Source organism: Amblyraja radiata, chromosome 16 (assembly GCF_010909765.2).
Source record: "Amblyraja radiata isolate CabotCenter1 chromosome 16, sAmbRad1.1.pri, whole genome shotgun sequence".
NCBI lineage: Eukaryota > Metazoa > Chordata > Chondrichthyes > Rajiformes > Rajidae > Amblyraja > Amblyraja radiata.
In genome coordinates this window covers 19839677-19862863 of record NC_045971.1, presented here as the reverse complement: position 1 = coordinate 19862863, position 23187 = coordinate 19839677, and the positions used below count along the sequence as shown (strand labels likewise).

General features: G+C 42.4%; 1 protein-coding gene across 3 annotated transcripts in view; it reads left to right on the top strand.

The window, feature by feature from the left end:
• The window catches only part of LOC116982022 (acyl-CoA-binding domain-containing protein 5-like), a 52618-nt gene extending 29825 nt beyond the window's left edge, over window positions 1-22793 (top strand). Inside the window, exons 9-12 of one of the 3 annotated variants that reach the window (XM_033035293.1) lie at window positions 5453-5658; window positions 12620-12670; window positions 18419-18541; window positions 21880-22793. In XM_033035293.1, the coding sequence (XP_032891184.1) occupies window positions 5453-5658; window positions 12620-12670; window positions 18419-18532 (371 nt within the window). In that variant the 3' untranslated portion in view covers window positions 18533-18541; window positions 21880-22793. Of the gene's footprint in view, window positions 1-5452; window positions 5659-12619; window positions 12671-18418; window positions 19102-21879 lie in introns of those variants that run through there. The other 2 variants (XM_033035294.1, XM_033035295.1) reach the window with 2 other exon arrangements.
• The last annotated feature ends 394 nt before the right edge of the window (window positions 22794-23187 follow it).

Genomic DNA, 23187 nt, shown 5'->3' with positions numbered 1-23187 from the left:
TGCCTCTCTCACCTTAAAATTGTGCCTCTGGTCTTTGAAATTTCCATTCTGGAGAAAAAGGTTCTGACAGTCTACCCTATCCATGCCTCTTATAATTTTACATACTGCCCTTTTACGACAGGTCTCCCCTGAGCCTCCGATGTTCCAGTGAAAACAATCCAAGTTTGTCCAACCTCTCCGTACAGCTAATGCCCTCTAATCCCAGGCAGTAATCCGGTAAATCTCTTCTGCACCTGAGTGAGAGATAAGAACAGGTTCAATTTGGCATGTCATTCCTGAGGTCATTGTTAACGTCACTTAAGCAGAATAGGAAGGAAGAACCCCAACAAAAAATTGGTGCCGCTAATCTGGAATGCCTTGCAGGAGTGTCACTTTTCTATTTTTAACATTGGGCGAGATATGTGTGATGAAAGGAACCAGTTCCCTGAGCTTTTGAGCAAGGATTCAAAGTCCTTGAAATAGAAATTCTGTGCAGGGACAGGCTGTACATCTCAACAGGTCAATGCAAAACCCCATCCCACCTTCTACATTTCATCCTCTTGGCAAATCCTACCAATGCTTCTTCCTCATCTGCCTTCCTCCCATACGCATCATTTCATCTCTGCACTTGTACTTGCAATACCCAGATTCTAACCATTTTCCAAATAAGGAGGTTGCTTCTTAATTCTCTCCATGGACTTAATACTGTCCATCTTACACATAAGGCCCTGTTTTCTGGTCTTGCCTACATGCAGTCTCTTAACTTGCTTTAATCATTGTAAAGATGTCACCAGACCTCTTCAATCTTCTCTTTCCTACATAAAAGGTTACATTCGGATCAGTCCTTTCTTGGCTTGACATATCTGATTTTGTTCTTGTAAATATTTTTACACTTTATACTTTGGGAATTTGGACTTAAGAATTGTACTCTGTCCCTAGCACAGTCCAGTAAAAATGTGGGCATGGATATTGTGTACAGTGTCCCAACCAGTGTCCAATAGAAATTATGTATGAATTTCACATTTTGTCAGCTTCTCAATTCTATCCTGTTAAAAATAGTTTGTGTGTCATATTTGAGGCTGGCTGTTCTGTCACAGTTACTGACCTCGCCACCATCAAAGGGATCTTCTATTGATGGGGGTGCCCCAAAAAGACAGCCAGAATCATCAAAGATCCCAAGCTCTAATTTCACTCCTACCATCGGGTAGAAGGTACGGGAGGGAGCTTGAAATGGGTAACCAACTGATTCAAGAGTGGTTTCTTCCTGACAGCAATCAAATTGTTAATACTATGCAAAACTAACCTCAGCAACTATGAACTTCCATGAACTGTCCTTGGTTGCACCAAGAAGCTCAGTTTTTGCACTGGTATTGAATTATTTTATTATATTATCTGTGTGTACTGCATTTATGGGACGGTTAAACTGCAGCAAGTAAGAATGTCATTGTTCCGTGTCAGTACATAAGAGAATTAAAGACTCGAGTCTCTTGACACTTGAAGTATAAAGGAAGGCAGTTCTTCTTTGTTACAGAGAGAACTGAATTCTGTTCTGGGTAATGGACCTCAGAGAAGAATGATTGAAAATGTCAAATGTGATACCAAGACTCAAAGGGTTAAGTTATGAGACTAGGTTGAATAAACGTGGCCAGAGTCCTTTTGAGTCAATTGCGATTGATTTGATTGAATTATTTAAGATGTTGAACATAATTATTTCCTCTGAGGGAGAAACTAGAACAAGAAGTCATAATTTTAAATTGTTTTTGTCTGTTTTGGTGAGGGAAAGTGCAGCTCCCATTTTACGTGCAGTTATTTCGGAATTATATGAGCTAAAATGGAGAAAGGTCCCCACTTCAAATGGTATAAATGGGGTGTATCGAGTACTGGAGTTTTGTCTCTCAGTTTGCATCATCTGATTTTCCACTAATCTATGAACTATTAAAACAATCTGTGTGATTTATTTTAATGAGGTATTGTGGCATTTAAATATGACTGCTGTTGAAATCTGTTTTGGGGAAATTGCTTCAACTCCTTGTTTTCATTTATCCAACACTTGACTGAGCTTTACTGATGTAGAAGAGAGTGCAGCTGCTTCTGATTATCAGAACAGGCCTCCAGTTCCAGCAGGACGCAATGGTTTAGCACTGAGCCTTTGCAACTCGTTTCCGCAGAACATAGAACAGTACAGCACAGGAACAGGCCCTTCGGCCCACAATGTCCATACCCATCATGATGCGAAGACCAACATTTATCTGCCTGCACATGATCCATATGCCTCCATTCCCTGCACATCTACAGTATGTGTCTATCCAAAAGTCTCTTAAATGCCACAATCATATCTGCCTCCACTGCCACCCCCTGCCAGTACATTCCAGGCACCCACCCACTGTAATATAAAGAAAATACTTGTTCCACACATCTCGCTTAAACTTTGCCCCTCCCACCTTAAAGCTGTATCCTCAAGTATTCGATTTCTCGATCCTGGGGAAAAAAGACACTGACTGTCTATCCTATCTATGCCTCTCATCTATATTACTAAAAGTCTGATCTTGACCACTTCCTGTTGTTCTGTATATTGACTTTAGAAAAAACACTGCCAGTTATGGCTGTGATTTTTGACCATGTTACTTAGAGTCCCCCTTCGCAGTACAGGACAAGAGGATTTTTCCCATCGATGAAAATTAAAAAAGTTATTAGTGTTTAAAAAATGTTGAGATTCTCTCTCCTGAAGGCCACGCCTCTTCCAGAGGGACTATAAAACCCGGAAGTGTTGAGTGCCTCAGTCAGTCGCTGCAAGATGGGGGATAGAGGGTCACGTCTCTCAGTCTGAGCTGTGAATAACACTGAACTCATGTCTACAAAACTATGAGTGTGTTTTTAATGACCTTGAGTGCCCTTAATGTGGTTTGAAAATGAAAATGTGGTTGGTTTGAAGTGAAGCACTGCAAATGGCTGTTGGTGGTGGTTGGTTTGAAGTGAAGTATTGCAAATGGCTGTTGGTGGTGGTTGGTTTGAAGTGAAGCACTGCAAGTGGATGTTGGTGGTGGAAACTTGACAACTTCCTGTTTGCACTGTATATTGATTTTAGACAAAACGCTACCACTTACGTCTGTGGTTTTTTGGCCATCTTACAAAAGTGTTATTTGTGTTTAAAAAATGTTCAGAATGGCTCTCCTGCCAATCACGCCATGAAGGCCACACCCCTTCCCACGGGAGGGGGAGGGATTATAAAACCCAGAAGTGTGGGTGTGGCTCAGTCTCTGCAAGATGGGGGAGGGAGAGGTCACAACTCTGTCTGAGCTGTGAATCAACTGAACACACTGAATGTCTACTGAACTGTGAGTGGTGTTTTTGTGGGGTTTTATGGTGGTTTTATGGTGGTTTCACCCTGCTTGAAGTGGTAAGAAACTGCCCTTGAATTCGGTGGCTTTGCACCGTGCTTGAAGTGGTAGGAAACTGCATTTGAATTTGGTGGCCTTGCACCCTGCTTGAAGTGGAATTTCAAGGAATAGCTGTGAGTCAACTGCCAGCCCACCAGTCGTGAGTGAGCTTCCAGCACATCTGGCTTGAGTGACTGAGCTGCCATCCCAAAAATCCATTTGGCCCACAATGTCCATACTAGCCCTCTGGAAACCAGTCCCTTCAATCCACAACATACTAGCGATCCAGAACCCCCCCCCCCCACTGGGCACCAATATTGGAATTGGGGGACCAGCCCTCCCGTGTGAACATGGGACCCAACGGGTCCCACAGTCTAGTCATTTTATATACTTCTACCAGTTATTCCACACACTCTGGCATTCCAGAGAAAACAATCCAAGTCTGTCCAAAACCATCCCACAGCTAACACCCTCTAATCCAGCCACCATTCTAATTTCAATAACAATTCTAAATATACAACTGTCATCAAACTACATTGTGAATTAAGAATTGTGTGTTGGTAAGACCATTCGCTGGAACTGCATTGTAATGCACAGGTGGCAAATGTTGCTATTTTTTTTAATATTTCCTATCCATGTACCTGTCCAAATGCATTTTGTTATAGTACCTGCCTCAACTACCCCCACTGCCAGCTCATTCCAGATACCCACCACCCTCTTTGTAGAAAGTCCTTCTAACACAATCATCCCTATCAAAAGTCACCGGGTCGCATCGACCCCGATAATGCAGGCCAGCACAGCACGGCCTGACTTGAATGTTTAGACAAAATGCACATCCAGTCCAATAAACTGGGTCTATAGTAGGACAGATAGACACAAAATGCTGGAGTATCTCAGCGGGTTAGGCTGCATCTGTGGAGATAAGGAATATGTGATGTTTTGGGTTGAGACCCATCTTCAGACCCTATAACATGGCAGATGATCTTCGATATTTTTGCAATGTGGCCTTAAATTCTGAGTCGGTCTGGAGTGAATCTTGAACCCAGAAACTTTAGACTTGGATGCAAGAGCACTACCAGTGTAGCACAACTGAAAGCAGTTACTGAATCGGAAGTGCTGGTGGAATGATGTCACTTGCAAGGGCCCGATTCCACACTGTATCTCTAAAGTCTAACAGTAGGGTTGAACTGGCTAAACCGTTTACCCTTTTAGGGATACATAGTCTTCTCATTGCTTTGTGGAGCTTGCTCCACCAGTGAGGTGTGTACTGATGAACGGTTTTCAGTGTCCACAATCAGTATGGAAAAATGCCTGGCTGTGGGATTTGGGATCATGGCCCCTCTGGATTGATGTCTAGATCTCATCTCCTGCCAGAAGTTCTTTGGGAGGAAATTCTAGCCCCTCTTGCCGATGTTTACAAATGACAATGGTTTCTTGGGTGAGGTTCCATATGGGTATCCGCTGCTCTAAGGGGCTGATTCATGACTTAAATGACTTGGAAAATGAAACGTTGGCGTGTGAATACACAAATGTATAAATGCAGCGAAGATAGACACAAAATGCTGGAGTAACTCAGTGAGACAGCTCTCTTTAAGCCTTTCCACCCAGTCTTTGTGTCGACTCAAACGATTAAGCTATGGGGGAAATGGTTTAGTTTATAAATGAGGATATTTTCACAGAATGACAAGCAGGGAGCATGTGTAAATATCTAAAAAGAACACTGAATGTGATTTTAAAGAAACTGGAAGTCACTCGTGAGTCAAGTGTTTAATTGTCATATGTACCTGTAACGGAACAATGAAGTTCTAAATTTATTGTTGCTTAAAAGCCTGCTAACACAAACACACAGATGAATATACATCAATAATACAATTAATTAGTAACAGTCACATTGGGTAATCATAATAGGGCAAAACCGAAGTGTGTAGTTCAACCAAAGACGCAGACCATTGTAGGTTATTGCTGCTGAGGTTAGAGTTATGCAATGTTCAAGAACCTCAGTAGACCCTAACTTAATAATTGTGTTATCTTTGTTACATCCCAACTTTGTTGTCCGCCACATATATTATGTTTAAGGACAATTCTTGTTCCAACAGGCTTGCAGCAGGTTGAAGGCTGGTCCTCGCACAGACTGAGAAATGGCCTTGTCCACAGCATAGAGGACAACAAAAGACGGACACACGGAGAGATGGGTGCAGCCAGTCTCGGTGACAAGGTTGGGATGGTTCTTGTTCACCTGCAGGAAGATATGCAGAACGTCTTACGGCGACTCGGACATCTTGAAAACCTGGCAACATCTCAGGTTTGCAAATAATAGAACGTAGGGCTCAGAACAGGCCTTTTGGCCCACAATGTCCGCGCTGAACATGACGTCAAATTAAACCAATCCCATCTGGCTGCACATGATCCATATCCCCCCCCCCCCCCCCCCCCACATTTCCTTGTATTACTATGCCTCACTGAAACCCTCTTAACCCACTGAAACCCTCGTTTCTGCTTCCACTACCACCCGTGGCAGTGCGCTCCAGAACCCACTACTTTGTGTTTTAAAAAAAACAAAAGACAAAAAAAATCAATTGCCCTGTAATTGTCCTTTAAACTTTATCCTTCTCATTTTAAACCTATGACATCTAATCTTTGACTCTTCCTCCCTGGTGTTAAAATTCTGACCGTCTACCTTATCTATGCCTCTCATGATTTTATCCATCAGATCTCACCTCAGCTTCCAACATTCCAGAGACTATACTGATGACTCTTCCTAGCTGGGGATTTTTTTTATTGCCCACTTAATATTTTGTTTTTTTTCCATTGTTTTAATTTTAAATTCTAGCATTTAAAAATTGGAGGAAATCAGTGGATGAAAAAGACTCCCACAAAATCCCAGCGTATCAATTAAAGAAAAATTATCCTGAACATGGTTGAGAATTAGGTGATCCAATCAAAGGATTTCAATGAGTTAGTCAGGATAAGAAATACTTCATAATTAACGCTCATGTACGCCATTTTGAAGTGCTGCACCATGGGATTCTCTTTAACCTCTGGATTATTAAGAATAAGGCCACGGTGGCGCAGCAGTGGAGTTGCTGCCTTACAGCGCTTGTAGCGCCAGAGACCTGGGTTTGATACCGACTACGGGTGCTGTCTGTACTGAGTTTGTACGTTCTCCCCGTGACCGCGTGGGTTTTCACCGAGATCTTCGGTTTACCTCCCACACTTCAAAGACGTCCTGGTACGAAGGTTAATTGGCTTGGTGTATTTGTAAAATTGTCCCTAGTGTGCGTTGGATGGTGTTAATAGAATCATAGAGTAATACAGTGTGGAAGCAGGCCCTTCGGCCCATCTTGCCCACACCAGCCAACAATTTCCCAGCTACACTAGTCCCGCTAGCCTGCGCTTGGTCCATATCCCTCCAAACCTGTCCTATCCATGTACCTGTCTAACTGTTGCTTAAATGATGGGATAGTCCCAGCCTCAACTACCTCCTCTGGCTGCTTGTTCCATACACCCACCACCCTTTCTGTGAAAATGTTACCCCTTGGATTCCTAATAAATCTTTTCCCCTTCATTTTGAACCTATGTCCTCTGGCCCTTGATTCCCCTACTCTGGGCAAGAGACTCTGTGCATCTACCTGATCTATTTTTCTCATGATTTTGGATACCTCTATAAGATCTCCCCTCATCCTCCTGTGCTCCATGGAATAGAGACCCAGCCTACTCAACTTCTCCCTATAGCTCACACCCTCTAGTCCTGGCAACATCCGTGTAAATCTTTTCTGAACGCTTTCAAGCTTGACAATATCTTTCCTATTACATGGTGCATAGAATGGAACACAATATTCTTAATGCGGTCTCACCAACATCTTATATAACTGCAACATGACCTCCCAACTTCTATACTCAATTCTCTGACTGATGAAGGCCAAAGTGCCAAAAGCCTTTTTGACCATCTTATCTACCTGCGACTCGGCCTTCAAGGAACCATGCAGCTGTACTCCTAGAACCCTCTGCTCTACAACACTACCTAGAGGCCTACCATTTACTGTGTAGGTCCAACCCTTGTTCGACATTAACCATTAATCCGCCCACCTGGCCAATCGATCCAGATCCTGCTGCAATCTTTCACAACCATCTTCACTATTTGAACACAGCACACCAAACCCGATGCCTCTCACCTGTAACTCCCCTCCACCTCTCCCTTACCCCTCCCTCTCTTTAACCCCACACCTTGCCCGCACAGCACAATCCCACCTCACCCCCCCTCCATCACCTCCTCGCAAATGCCCTCGTCACCCTCACACCGCCTCCCCCACCCTCTACCGCTTGCCACTCTGAGCCCCCAACTCCTCCCCCTCACACATTCCTCCTCCTCCCCTTCAAATCGCCCTCTCCTCACCCCATCCTCATTCTCCCCATCAAATTCCCCTCCGCATTCTGTTCAACCCCTCCCCAATCTCCTCACGCCCCCCTCTTCCTTCCCCTGCCACACCCCCTGACCCCTCCTTCCTCACACCCCCTTACTCTCACGCTCCCCACTCCTCCCCCTCACCCCCCCCCATCCTCATGCCCCATTCCTCCCCGTCCTCCACTAATCATTCCCTCACCCCACTCCTCTCACCCGCTCACCCTCTCCCCCTCTTCCCCCCGCCTCCATATCCTTCCTGAAATGGGGTGCCATCAGAGGAAGAAATCCAGTCAAAAGGCAGACAGCCATTAATTAATGGGGCTCCAGTCTCTGCAGCCTGCGAACACACTGCAAATCAATGCGGGCACTGCAATGCAACTCATGTTACTGCCATGCGGGGGAATGTCATCATCAATGATGAACAAGGAGATAAAGGGAAGACTCGTAGGAGTTCTGACAATTGTCAATCGTTAATGGTGGTGAAACTGCACAGGGGAACAATTGCAATCTTGCATATTTGGTAAACAATCCCTTAGTGTGTAACCTGAGTCAGCTCCAATCTTCGGGAGACTAAAGTGCAGCAGCTTGCCTCTTGTTCCACAGCTATCTAGGAATGAAACACTGAATTTCTGTCTCTATATCATGGTATTTCATTTCACATTATGAAATGCTGAGATTCAAGCAGATATTAAGGATTTTCATAAGGAACAGATATATAGATATATATTTTTTTGGTTAAAGTGGACTTGGTCCTGAGGATGGGGACGAGGTTTGGTGGATCACAGGATCGGAGGACCAGGACATGAGAGGGATTGGTCTTTGGAAAGGGAGTTGATTGGATCAAGATTGAGGTCAGGGGCGGTGAAGGTTCGGAGGTCATGACGGTGAGGGTGCAGAGCCAACAGGGATAGCAAGACGGGATAGACCAAGTGGTGGTAATTCCCAGTCTGACCCAGACCAGACCTGCAGTATAAAGAACGGTTTGCCTCATGAAATTCTAACGATAATAAGTCTTGGGATAGGTGATGCACGTTTTACGGCATTCCTCCCTAAACAAAGTGGCAAAGGGAATGACGTCATCCATGTATCCCCCGATGGGTCAATCATGTCACTAGAGCTAAAGTGATAAATCTACTCGCACAAATCAACCAGGTAATGGTCAGGTGAACACAGTTACTGTAAAATGATGACCATTTTGTTGATGTGAGAAAAAACGTTTTCACCCAGAGAGTTGTGAATTTGTGGAATTCCCTGCCATAGAGGGCAGTGGAGGCCAAGTCACTGGATGGATTTAAGAGAAAGTTAGATAGAGCTCGAGGGGCTAGTGGAATCAAGGGATATGGGGAGTAGGCAAACACGGGTTATTGATTGGGGACGATCAGCCGTGATCCCAACGAATGGCGGTGCTGGCTCGAAGGGCCGAATGGCCTCCTCCTGCACCTATTTTCTATGTTTTTATGTTTAATGCCTTTTATTGTCATTCAAACAGATAAGGTTTGAATGAAATTTCATTCCTGCAGTCATGACATTACAAAAAAAAAACCCAAAACACAATTAACACAATTTACACAAACATCCATCACAGTGAATCTCCAACACACCCTCACTGTGATGGAAGGCAAAAGTCCTATCTCTTCCCTTTGTTCTTCTCCCGCGGTCCAGCAGTCCAACTGCAGCGTCAAGGCGACTGGGGCTCACGATGTTAAAGCCCCCGGCGGGCGATGGTACGTCCCGCAGCCGTTTAGGCCGCGCTGGGCGATGCTAGGCCCCGCTCTGAGTCATTTAAACCCCGCGATTCCGGAGAGAGAAGTTGCCGTTGCGGGAGCACCGAAAAGGGGTCTTCCACCAGGGACCAGTAGGCTTTTGACCCACAATGTTTGTGCTGAACAGGATGTCAGATAAAACTTAATCTCTTCTGTCTGCATATGATCCACATCCATGTGCCGGATGTGATATTTTCCAATTGTGTTTCTCTTTTACTGTATGTTACTGTAATTCAGTAATCTACTTTCAGTATTTCGCAACAGCAGTCCATATTGGGAATAGCTTTTACACTTTTTTGCAAAAACTATCATGCACAACTGCTTGCTATTCAAACTGCATTGTTTCTGTAGTGCAAATAAACTTGTGGAATCAGAATATTTTAATATACAGCATTATTTCTACAAAATTATTAGTGTCATATCCACAGTGATAACATACATGTATTATGATTAATAGCTGGTTAAATACTTCACTTAGAGCAAATTATTTCTTGTGTGGCAAAACGTGAAAATTTACACTTTCCTCTCTGGGGTTTTATCCCCTTATTTTTTTTTCCTGAAGTCAGCCATGATCACGTTGAATGGCGGTGCTGGCTCGAAGGGCAGAATGGCCTACTCCTGCACCTACTGTCTATTGTCACTGACTTATCTGGGACTGTGTTAGAATAGCAGTGAGCAATTTGACAGTGTCCTATTCAGCTGTTTCAGGGACTATTCAGCAAAGGAGGTCAATATAAACAAGCCAGATCATCTCCTCTCTTTCTGAGCTCCATAAATGACGTTCCCAAAAAAGATCAGCAGGTGGGGATCTGGAGCAGGCTTTTTGTTTTGCCTTCCAAAGTTGGAATTCTATTCCAGCTTGAGGGATCTGTGATTAATATTGAACTGGTGCCGTTGTGATGTGCATTGTGTGGTGATGCACCTGCAGTAACATCACCTGTAAAGGTGCGCCCAGGAATAGTTGTATACGCCGTATTGTGAGAATAATGCCAACTCAACAGAATTAAGTTATTTTTTAAATTCACCCTGAGTAAAACCTACGCGTCAAGTTTTTTTTCTCTCAATTAAGAAAAGAGGACACAAGGTGCTGGCGTAACTCAGTAGATCAGGCAGTTTCTCTGGAGAACATGGATAGATTATGTTTTAGTTTGGAAGCTTTCTTCAGAAATCTTCAGACATCATCTACCATATTCTTCAGGGATGTGTTTGAGTTACTCCAGCACTTTGTCTCTTATTTGTAAATCAGCAACTGCAGTTCTTTGTGTCTCAAAGTTTTTCATACTGTTTACTTGGAGTAAAGTGAAGATGCAAATGTCCCCATTGATAGTCACAATCAGCTGAAGTGTAACCAGGGGAAAAGTTAATTACTGCATAGAAAATCAGGATAGAATAGAAACAGCGGTATTACAAACTAGACCTAGAGAACTTCAGTTAGACTCAAGGTATTGGGTTCATTCTTCCTAATGCCAAAGAATGAGGCTATTTGTCTTTGTATGTTTGTATGTTCTCCCTGTGACCAGCGTGGTTTTCTCCGAGATCTTCTGTACATCTGGATGTGTGGGAGAAAACCGATGTGCAGGTTATTTGGCTTGGTGTAAATGTACAATTGTCCCTAGTGTGTGTAGGATAGTGTTGGTGTGCGAGGATCGCTAGTCAGTGGGCCGAAGGGCCTGTTTCTGCACTGTATCTCTAAACTAAACTAAACTTTAACTTGTGCTTATCAATAATTAGAAATATTGAGCAGTAGGTAGAAAAGTTTAATGTTTTCTTGCAATGGTACGTGGCCTTGAAAATCTGGTCATTTGGGCCTGCTTTTCAACTATAAATTCTCACAAAGTAGCAAGAGTGAGGAACTAAACTCTGGAATAGATATCCAGGCCCACGTGTGTGACCAAAATATGAAAGATTGTGGAACACATCTCTTCTAATTCTGAAAACATTACAGGTATATTGCTTTGTGCTGTATATATGATTCATTTTTTTTGAAGTTTAACAAATGAAATTTTTATGTTATGCTGACAATGTTTGTTTAGGGCCAGAGGTCAAACATGACTGGTCATGTTGGTGACCTCACACGGAAGCATTTTATTCATAACTGTTTTATCTTACAAACTGAATTTTAAAAAGCTAGAATGTTCATATTTTTAGCAGATATGCATTATAGTTCTGCAGGTAGGAAAATAGCAATGAATAGGATTAATCTCTTACAGGATTTTTTTTAATGTATTACTCTATGTGATGCCATCTGGTCACGTATGTGACATTTTGGTTCACTTTCCAAAGAATGGCCCTACAGATCATAAGTGGTAGGAGTAAAAATTAGGCCATTTGGCCCATCAACTCTACTCCGCCATTCAATCATGGCTGATCTATCTCTTCTTCCCAACCCCATTCTTCCTGCCTTCTCACTTTAACCTCTGACAACCCTATCAATCAAAAGTCTATCCTTAAATATATCCACTGACTTTGTCTCCACAGCCTTCTGTGGCAAATGATTCCACAGATTCACCACCCTCTGATTAAAGAAATTCCTCCTTCCTAAATGAACGTCCTTTAATTCTGAGGCTATGACCCCTAGTCCTAGACTCTCCCACTAGTGGAAACATCCTCTCTACATCCACTCTATCCAAGCCTTTCACTATTCTGTAGTTTTCAATGAGCCCCCCCCCCTCATTCTTCTAAACTCCAGCAAATATGGAACCTGTGCCGTCATCATATGTTAACCTACTCATTCCTGGGATAATTCTTGTAAACCTCATCTGAATCCAGTCCAGAGCCAGCACATCCTTCCTCAGTTATGGTGCCCAAAATTGCTCTCAATATTTCAAATGCGGCCTGATCAGCGCCTCATAGAGCCTCAGCATTACATCCCTGTTTCTGTATACATGCCCTCTTGAAATAAATGCTAGCATTGCATTTGCTTTCTTTGCTCATTAACACTCAATCCCACAAATATGCTCACTTCAAGCTTAATCCTCCCATGGGCAGATCATTGAATACTATGAAAACAAGCTTTGTAATGCAATTCTTACACACAGCCTACTGAAATATGAGATCAGTTTTTATGATTAATACTTATTTTTACTTTCTTATTATAGATGGAAGCAACTGAGTTGCAACCTTCATGCTTGAAAATGACTCTGTTTAAGGTGAATAATGTCATGAAAGTAATTATTTTAATAATATCATACTTTCTTAAATATCAATGTTTTCTTCCCTGCAATGCACATTACACATGATATCAAAATTATACTGAAAACAACTTGCTGCTGTCAATGTTGTAAAGGCTGATTTCTTCCTCATTAACCTCTCTCTGAAGTACAATAGGAAGAACAGGTTGTGAATGTGTTTCCTGACATTAACACAATAATCCCCGTCTCTGATTAACTCAAATCTATGCGTCTTGTGAAAATAATAAATTCACCTTGACCATGGCATAGCACTTTGGGGATCACAAGAAAATATTCCAACATCTTCACACCAAAAACAAACACTAAATGTAACACCCTTAGAACAATGTCATCAGATTAAGCTGTGAGATACATTCATTTAGTGCACAATATATGGGAAGCAGAGTAAGAGTCTTGAACAACACAGAGTTGGGGTGAAAGGTTACCTTGGATATTCAGAAATGTGGATGTGAGATTACAATCAGATCAGTTGTGATCTTATTAAATGTCAGAATAGCTGTGGCCTACTCCTGCACCAAATTCCTGTTATAAATACATTTTATAACTGTGTTCCTTTATACTTAAGTCAAATTATTTTTTTACAAATAATAATTGACTTACCTGGGTTCAATCCTGACTGCGGGTGCTGTTTGTACAGAGATTGTACGTTCTCCCTGTGATCGTGCGGGTTTTTTCCAGGAGCTCTGGTTTCCTCCCAAACTTCAAAGACGTACAGGTTTATAGGTTAAGTGGACTGGTAAAATTGTAAATTGTCCCTTGCTTGTGTGGTATAGCATTAGTGTGCAGGGATTGTTGGTCGGCGTGGACTTGGTGGGCTGCAGTACCTGTTTCCACGCTATATCTCAAAACTTTAAAAATAACTTAAAACCAGCACTTGAGCCAGGCACACTGCCCGAGGCAGGCGAGCGAGGGTCGCTTCCTATCACTTGGCACCAGTGAAATTCACTTTCAATCTCCCCAATGGTCAATGTTTTTTTTATTTTCCCATGTACGGGCGTAGAATGAAATTACTTTTTTTCATACAGTTCAGTAAAGAATTACCATACTTAAAGTACAATCACTGATTAGTACAAAGTGCATAGAAATAGTCCACTGAGACATTGCTTGCAAGAGTTGGCAGGTTTTGGCACCATTTTCAAAGTCCAGTCCGATCCATGTGCTCGGTGTCTTGGAACAGGTCCAGATCCAGGCCAGCCCCAGGCTGCTGCAGGGCCTTCGGCCATTGCCTTTGTCCATATTGTTCAGTGAACTATTGTCTCTCTCCTCGCCCGGCCACCTTCAGCCTTTGTGCCCTGAGGATGCCTCCCGCAGCCAACCTTGAGGACGTGGAAGGTCGACTCTCTTACCAGCTCAGAGCTGGTTACTCTTACCAGCCCATTAGAATGCCCATTTGAACCAGTCTTAATTTTTCATTAGCTTTTTCTGTTTGTGATCATACTTTTTTTTTTCTTGAAGCTTATATCTAAACTCTTGTACCAAGCTGTCTTCGAGACACCTTTATTGAGTTAAATGGATTCATCCATTAAAATACATTTAAGTGGCTACTTAAATTATGAGAACATGCCCGTAACTGATGTTAGATTAATAACAGATTCAAAATTGCTTAGTTTAGTTTTCCAATCACTCTTGAACTGAAATATGATATCTGTCTAGTATTCTAACAAAAAATTCTTGCATCAAATTTTAAGAGAAATATCTACAGACTTTGTAATTTATTGTCTGACTTCTTTAAATAATGCCGAGCAATCATAGTTGCCTTGAAAATGATTTGTTGCTTCAGCTGAAAAGACCATGCAGTCACACGGTGAGCGTACAAACTCCATGTAGACAGCATGCGTAGTCAGGATTGAAGCCGGGTATCTGGCGCATTAACTTTACCTCCATGCCACAGTGCTGCATTCTAAAAGGTGTTAGAACATTCCGTGTACAATAAATTATTTCTGAATTGGAACGACTGGGTCTGTGTATTAATATGCACTTCACGGCAACTGCAGGTCCATATCTTTCATTTCTTAGAAAAGCAATCTAATAATCTAATCATGTTGACATTAATCCTGCTCCCCTTTGTTTGCATTTGCCTTTTTTACAAAATTATGTATTGTGCTTAAGAAAGCTGAAGTTATTAACAGTTTTAGTGAACTGCGGGCATCAGAAATCAAATAGACAATTTAATTGGAACATCCCAGTACCGTGCCATTTTGCCGAATATAATGGGTTTAAACTTTGACATAGCCATTTAATCTTTTCATGCTCTATTGAATTTTCAGTTTACATTTATATTTTGTGTAAATATATTTCAAATTGTTTTTAATCTGTCTTTTTGTAAATCTGGAGCAGATGTTTTCAATGTTAAGTAAATCTTGTTACATGATTATATCAGCCCTATCTACAGTTTAATGAAGAATAATGTATTTGCATTCAGCAACGATATCCTGGTTCTCCATCACCCAACATCACTTCCCCCATTGCATCACTTCCCTCATTGTCCATCAGCCCTGAATGTGATCTGCACACTGTTATAGAGTCATATCGCAAGAAAACAGACCCTTCGGCCCAATTTGCACATGCTGACGAAGATGCCCCATCAACACTAGGCCCACCAGTTTCCATTTGAACTATATCCCTCTAAAGAATTTCTGTCTGTGTACCTGTCCAAATGTCTTTTAAATGTTCACCTGTTCATGTCAGCTACCTGCTCATGTCAACCACCATGTTTTCTACCCTCTGTACCTCCTCAAACAAAAACAAATCCTTGCTAAAAAAGCAGGATAATTTTCAATCATCCGAGATTTTCTGGTGCTGACCTCCAGCTATGCCCCATTTCACTTACAACTATCTAAAGAGAAAACCCCAGCATTGCACATTGTGGAAAAACACCTTTTGGGATTCTGCCCATTGTATGCACAATTAAAGCATGGAATAATCTCCACCCTACTATAGTTACCCAACCAGATGCAACTAAATTTAAAGTAGCTCTTTCTTCCCAATAACCCTTTCTGGCTTAAGCCCTCCCTTCACCACCTCCAGTTTAAATTCCATTTGGAATATTTTGGAGGACCAAGAAACCAAGAACCAAGTACCTGTATGTCAATTCTCCTTAATTTTCATGATGATTTGTCCCCCACCTTCCTTATGTTTATAGTAGTGTCCTTGGCATAGTCATAGAATTAGTTTGGCATTCAATGGCGTTAAATATTAGAGCAAAAAATATCGACTTTATATATTCTTCTAATGTTACAAAGCATTTTTAGTCAGTACAGTACTGATCCTAACTACGGGTGATGTCTGTACGGAGTTTGTAGTAAGATAAACTACGTTTGTTGTGTAGTCACAGTTATTATGAAGAAAAAAGCCAATGTGCCTGCAAACAGCAATGTGACTGTGATCTGATCACTCGTTTTTGATAATATTAATTGATAAATAATTAGAAATTAGTTTAGTTTAGAAATACAGTGTGGAGATAGGTCGTTCGGCCCATCGAGTCTGCGTCAATCAACAATCAGGTGTACACTAGTACTATCCTACACACTAGGGAGAATTTACAGAAGCCAATTAACCTACAAACCTGCTCGTTTTTGGAATGTGGGAGGAAACTGGAGCACCCGGTGAAATCTCACATGGTCACGGGGAGAACGTACGAACTCCGTACAGACAACACCCGTGGACAGGATTGAACGCAGGTCTCTGGTGCTGTAAAGCTGCAACTCTACTGCTGTGCCACTGTGCCTCCCATCACTGTACCACAGTGCTGCTCTATTGAAAGGATAATGGTTTCATCATTTCACTCCTCCAAACCCCAATCTTCAACCCCAGATCCTTCTTCAACATGCAATGTTTTATTTTACCCGAGAGTGGGTGATCTTTTACATCTGACCCAAAGTCACTGATTTCTTCAGTTTTTTCATTGGAACATCAGCTTGAATTGAGCTTTTTTTTTCTAGTTTACAGTAGATTATTAATGTCATGTGTGCCATGAAACAGTGAAAAGCTTGTTCTGCATGCTATCAGGTCAAATCATACTCCGTATGAGTACAATCATACACAGACAGGGATGAAATGTTCGTAAGTAGACTCTTCTGAAACAGCATGCAGAGGGGCACCACATTCCAGAATCATCTTGCAATTTCCAAGTCTCTGAAAAGTCCAATTTTTGGCCTAAGGAAATATGCAATTTTTTTATTTTCTCACTTTAAGACCCAATGTCCTGGTGGTGCTGAATCAATGAAGTAGGATGTAGGATGGAACTGCAGCTGCTGGTTTAAACTGAAGATAGATTCAAAATGCTGGAGTAACTCAGCGGAGCAGGCAGCATCTCAAAGATAGAAGTAGTGGGTGACATTTTTGGCTTGAGACCCAAAACATCACCCATTCCTTCTCTCCAGAGATGCTGCCTGTTCTGCTGAGTTACTCCAGCATTTTGTGTCTATCGTCAATGAAGTAGGGGTTGGCTTGGCCCAGTGCGATGCCTTCGGCTCCTTATGCCTTCGGCTCCTTATGCCTTCGGCTCCTTATGCCTTTGGCTCCTTATGCCTTCGGCTCCTTATGCCTTTGGCTCCTTATGCCTTCGGCTCCTTATGCCTTCGGCTAGCTCACCCAACTGCTGTAGGGCCTCCCGCAGCCGCCTCTGGTGACACTACAACCTGCGGCTTCCGCTAATATTACATTCATCGCCTCAAGCACAGGCCTTCCATTTCTGAGCACAGAGGTTCCCATGTTCCGCTTCCCAAGCCGATCTTGGATCATCACCAAGACTGGTCATCCACCTCGTCAATTTTCAGTGACCATTGAGAGCATACTAATTACTTAATCTGATATGTCCACACTTCATGGCCATGTTTCTTGTCTCTTTCACACCTCAATCAGAAATATTTATTACAGTCCAATATGAAATTACTGCACATTAAAAATAAATTGCCATAGAGGGAGTACAGAGAAGGTTCACCAGACTGATTCCTGGGATGTCAGGACTTTCATATGAAGAAAGACTGGATAGACTCGGTTTGTACTCGCTAGAATTTAGAAGATTGAGGGGGGATCTTATAGAAACTTACAAAATTCTTAAGGGGTTGGACAGGCGAGATGCAGGAAGATTGTTCCCGATGTTGAGGAAGTCCAGAACAAGGGGTCACAGTTTAAGGATAAGGGGGAAATCTTTTAGGACCGAGATGAGGAAAACCTTTTTCACACAGAAAGTGGTGAATCTCTGGAATTCTCTGCCGCAGAAGGTAGTTGAGGCCAGTTCATTGGCTATATTTAAGAGGGAGTTAGATGTGGCCCTTGCGGCTAAAGGGATCAGGGGGTATGGAGAGAAGGCAGGTACAGGATACTGAGTTGGATGATCAGCCATGATCATATTGAATGGTGGTGCAGGCTCGAAGGGTCGAATGGCCTACTCCTGCACCTATTTTCTATGTTTCTATGTTTCTAAATTGCTGATACATAACAACTGTCCCAAGCTCACACAGGTCAGATGCATCAATCCGCTGTGTGAGGTGGGAAGGTTATCAGATTGTATAACACACAACATTTCCAGTATGTAATGTTTGAACCATTGAACCATTCTTATTGTCGGTGAGGAAAATGGGAAAATTATTAGGAGACTCTTCTTCGGAATAGGGAAGGCGTGTGAAGACTCGTTTGATTGTCATTTTATGATCGCTATTATGATACATCTGTCTCAGCCGGTTCATTCTCTGTTACTTTTAGAGAACTTCCAGGTGGCTGTTCAGCCCATCCAGACGCACCCTGATCTTACTGGTTTTGTGGCCCTTCGTTGCTCAGTGGATTGTCCATGTCTTCCTGCGCAGGAGGAGGAGCTGAGAAACCATGGTACGTGTCTGCAAGCCGCCTTTAGTTTAGTGATACAGCGTGGAAACAGGCCCTTCGGCCCACCGAGTCCGTGCCGAACAGTGATCCCCACACGCTATCACTTTCCTGCACATACTAGAGACAAGTTACAATTATACCCAGCTAATTTACCAACAAAACCCGTACATTTTTCGAGTGTGGGAAGAAATTGGAGAAAACCCACGCCGGTCATGAGGAGAATGTGCGAACTCTGTACAGACAGCACCCGTAGTCAGGATCGAATCCCGGGTCTCTGGCGCTGTAAGGCAACTACTTCACCACTGTGCCACCTTCTAGGAGTCAGCTTCCTAGTATTCATCTGATCTGTATGAGTGCCTCCATGTACTACACTTTTGCATTATGCCTTTAAGATGTATTTGCTTTGGCAATCCGAACCTTTGCAGGGAAAGCATGGCAATGTGAGTGCTACATATTGATTTTATTCACACTCTTGAGGTCTGACCTAAAATAACCATAACTTGCAGAAAAAAAAGTTGTGACTTAAGGAACTAACTGCAAATATTGAGTTGCAATAAAAAAAACAGTGCTGGATTAACTCAGCAGGTCAGACACCATCTGTGGAGGGAAATGGACCGGCAACGTTTTGGGTCTGGACCGTTCTTTAGAAAACAAATAGTTGTCTGGTATTGCCCTGTAATAACAGTGACACATTCGGTAGATGGCTTTTTGAATGAAAGATGGAGCATGGAAACGGGCCCTTCGGCCCATCGGATCCACACCACCCATCGATCACCTATTCACACTATGTTATCCCACTCTTATATTCACTCCCTACTTATACTGCCTCGGCAAGGCCACCACCATAAACAAGGGTAAGTCTCACCTCGGACACTCCCTCTTCACCCCTCCCACCAGGCAAGAGGTACAGATGTGTGAAAGCACATTCTTCTGGATTTGGGGACAGTTTCTTCCCAACTGACTTATCAGGCAACTGAACCATCCTATGACTACAAATACAGAGATGTCCTGATCTACCTCATTGGAGACCCTCGGGCTATCTTTAATCGGACTTCACTGGAATTTATTTTACACTAAACATTATTTATTTTATCCTGTATCTGTGCACTGTGGATGGCTTGTTTGTAATCATGAATAGTCTTTCCGCTGATTGGATAGCACGCAACAAAAAAGCTTGTCACTGTGCCTCAGTGCACGTGACAATAAACTAAACTGAACTATAAACTAGGAGCAATTTACAGAGACCAATTAAACCAACAAACCCGCAGAGCTCTGGGCCTGTTGTTTACATTATAGCTGTCAATCTCCCTTGCCCACGATGAGGCCTTTAAGCTGTTGTTGCCAAGTTGTGAATCCTGGCCAGAGTCACACCCCCTCTATCCGACCGCTCCAACTGGGATCAATACAAAACCCGGAGCTACACAGCAAGGAAAAGATTTGCAGACTCTCCTAATGTGGGTATTTCTTAGGAGTGGAATCGGACTCTCCCATGTGTTTTGAAGAATTTCCAGATCTCTATTCAATCTATTGAGGCAGTCATTAAGCCTAAGCAGCTGAGTTTTATGAAATCCACCCTCCCCCCCACTCCCCACTCCCCCTCACCCCCCCACTCCCCAGCCTTGATTCCGTCATGAAAGCATTGTCAAAAATACAAAAAAATACTCCAGCTCCTCTACAGTTACAGCAAAGGTCACCTTGTTGCTTGTGATGTGAAAACTACATCTGTTCTCTGTTTTTTTCTTCCCCTTGTGTTATTATTTTTGCCGGAGCTCTTTGCACTCGGAGCTTAATTTTAGGAGCTGGTTTCAGCAAAACAAGATGTAGGTGGCATTGTGGTATTTCCTGCAAGGAGCTCTCTGGGTTCTCACTCGAATAGCGAGCCAAGACGTTGGTGAAGTTAAGGAGCTTCTTGCAGTGGCCTGTGCCTATCCTGCAATACCACCATTAGACAAGCAAACTGTGGGGTAATGTTCCAGAGTGCACTCCACAACTGGCTTAAAATGTGCAATATTTTCGGAGCCAGCGTCTCCATCCCTTGAGTTTGAATGAAGTAGAATAATATTGTTATGAGCCTAAATTATAAGGAAGGGTTTCATAGACAAGATTTATATTCCCTGATGAATAAAATTAAGGGCTGGTTTAATTAAGGTAGTCAAGGGAATTGATAAGAGGGAGGTTAGAAAAATGGCAGTCAATTTGATTGCTGAGTAGTATTAATTTCAGCGATCATAAATAACTCATACAGTATACAGTCATACAGCAAAGAAACAGACTCTTCGACCCAACTTGCCCAGGCCAACCAAGATGCCCAACTACACTAGTCCCAGTTGCCTATGTTTGGCCCATATCCCTCTAAACCTTTCTTATCCATGTACCTGTGCAAAAATATTTTAAATGGTGTTATAGTACCTGCCTCAACTACCTCCTCTGGCGGCTCATAGAAACATAGACATTGACAAAGAAAATAGGTGCAGGAGTAGGCCATTCGGCCCTTCAATATGATCATGGCTGATCATCCAAAATCAGTAGCCCGTTCCTGTTTTCTCCCCATATCCCTTGATTCCATTAGCCTTGAGAGCTATATCTAACTCTTGAAAACATCCAGTGAATTGGCCTCCACTGCTTTCTGTGGTGGAGAATTCCACAGATTTTCAGAACTCTCTGGGTGAAAACGTTTTTCCTCACCTCAGTCCTAAATGGCCTACCCCTTATTCTGAAACTGTGACTCCTGGTTCTGGACTCCCCCAACATGGGGAACATTTTCCTGCATCTAGCCTGTCCAATCCCTTAAGAATTTTATGTTTCTATAAGATCACTTCTCATCCTTCTAAATTCCAGTGAATATAAGCCCAATCAATCCATTCTTTCATCATATGTCATCCCCGTTCGTTCCATATACCCATCACCCTCCGTGTGGGGAAAAAAATGGCAATGCGTTCCAAGCCCCCACCATTCTCATGTGCCTCCACCATACCCTGCACATCTCCATTAAATGTTCCACCTTCATCTTTACAGCCATGCCCTCTAGTGTTGGACATTTCCACCCTGGGAAAATGGTTCTGACCATCTCCCCTATCTATGCCTTAAATCAGGGGTCGCCAACCTATGGCCCCCGGGATACACGTGATAGATGTGGCCCGCCATGCGCGCACAGACATGCGTCCCGGCTCCTATGCAGATCAAGGTTGCCGACCCCTGCCCTAAATAATGCTGTTTTTGTTGCTGTTCAAACACAATTATTTTTTTTCCCAAACTCGTCTGTTGTGTAGGGATTATGTATCTAATGTATGTAGTAATATACGATGGAATGTTATATTATTCATATTTATCCTCCACAACAGCAAAGATCACGGTGCTTTTGGGTGCTTACTTGTGTGATTCTTTTCATCTTTGTCAGACACCATTTTCGTTGTGCACTGGAAGAAATTAGTTTGCAAATGTGTACTCAGCAGCCTTGAGGAAAATAAACATAGCACCTAAATGGCAGAAATAAACCTTCACCTTTTTGAGAAAAAAACTTATTGATTACGAGGAAAATTGATTCCAAAGTCATGCTGGACGGAAGTGAAACTGATTTTTCAAAAATAAAACATTTGAGGGGAAAGGAAGGTTTAACAACCACCTGCTTTTACAAAAGGAAAGCGATCCTCAACAATATAGCTTGATTGCTATATGTGACTCTCCAACCCATAAAAATGAGGAATATTGTGAGATACTGTTGCATTTATATTGCTGCAAACAGCATCAATGATGGAAATAAACTGGTCTCCTGTAACCAGCATAACAGGTGGATGGATGCCCAGCCCATGGTGTAATGAGATACCTGTTCAGATCAAACAAACACAGTAATTTACAATAAAATTAAAGTCTTTATGGATTTGTTGAAGAATCTCCATAACCTAAACCCAAGCAATATAGTGCAAAGCTTTACATTTTTATTCTAATGAAAAAGTGAGTGAATTGGTAGTTGAATGGAGAATTACGTGCCAGTAATTCTAGCAATGCTCTCAGATGGCAAAGCTCAGGGTGGTCATGGTCAGAGTGAATCTAGACTTTGTGAAAGCAGTGGAATTATCAAATAACAATGTGGAGGACTTGCCATTGAAGATAGGGTGCTCCATGTAACAGTGGGCATCAGGGACAAACCCCAAACCAAATTGCTCTGAAGCAACTTGAGCATCATTTTAAAATAGTAAATAAAAGCTATTACCACTATGGAGGAAACATATGTATCTGAATCCTTGTTCGGGCAAAAATACAATGTCACCATGTGGTTTAAAAAGCCACTTGTCACAAGTTAAACAAACAAAATGAAAGTAACAAAGGTTAAAAGAAAGGTGCTCAAAAATCAAAGGTATCAAAGGTATTTTATTGGTCACATTCACATATGTATAAGTATATATAGGTGTAATGAAGTGAAATGCTTTTTGCCATTTTGCAGCACACAAAAAATGTCAAAGGTTCTACATTCTCATCAGATAAAGGAAGCAAGTGTAGACTATAATGGAGGCATTGTGATTGCGATCTTTGATGAAAAGGGGAATTTAATGTAAGTAGGACCACTGATTGTTATCATGGAAGTGAACGACAGAGACATGACATTTGAGCCTTACACTGATGGGCCAGGTTGAATGTGCAGCTGGGTGGCC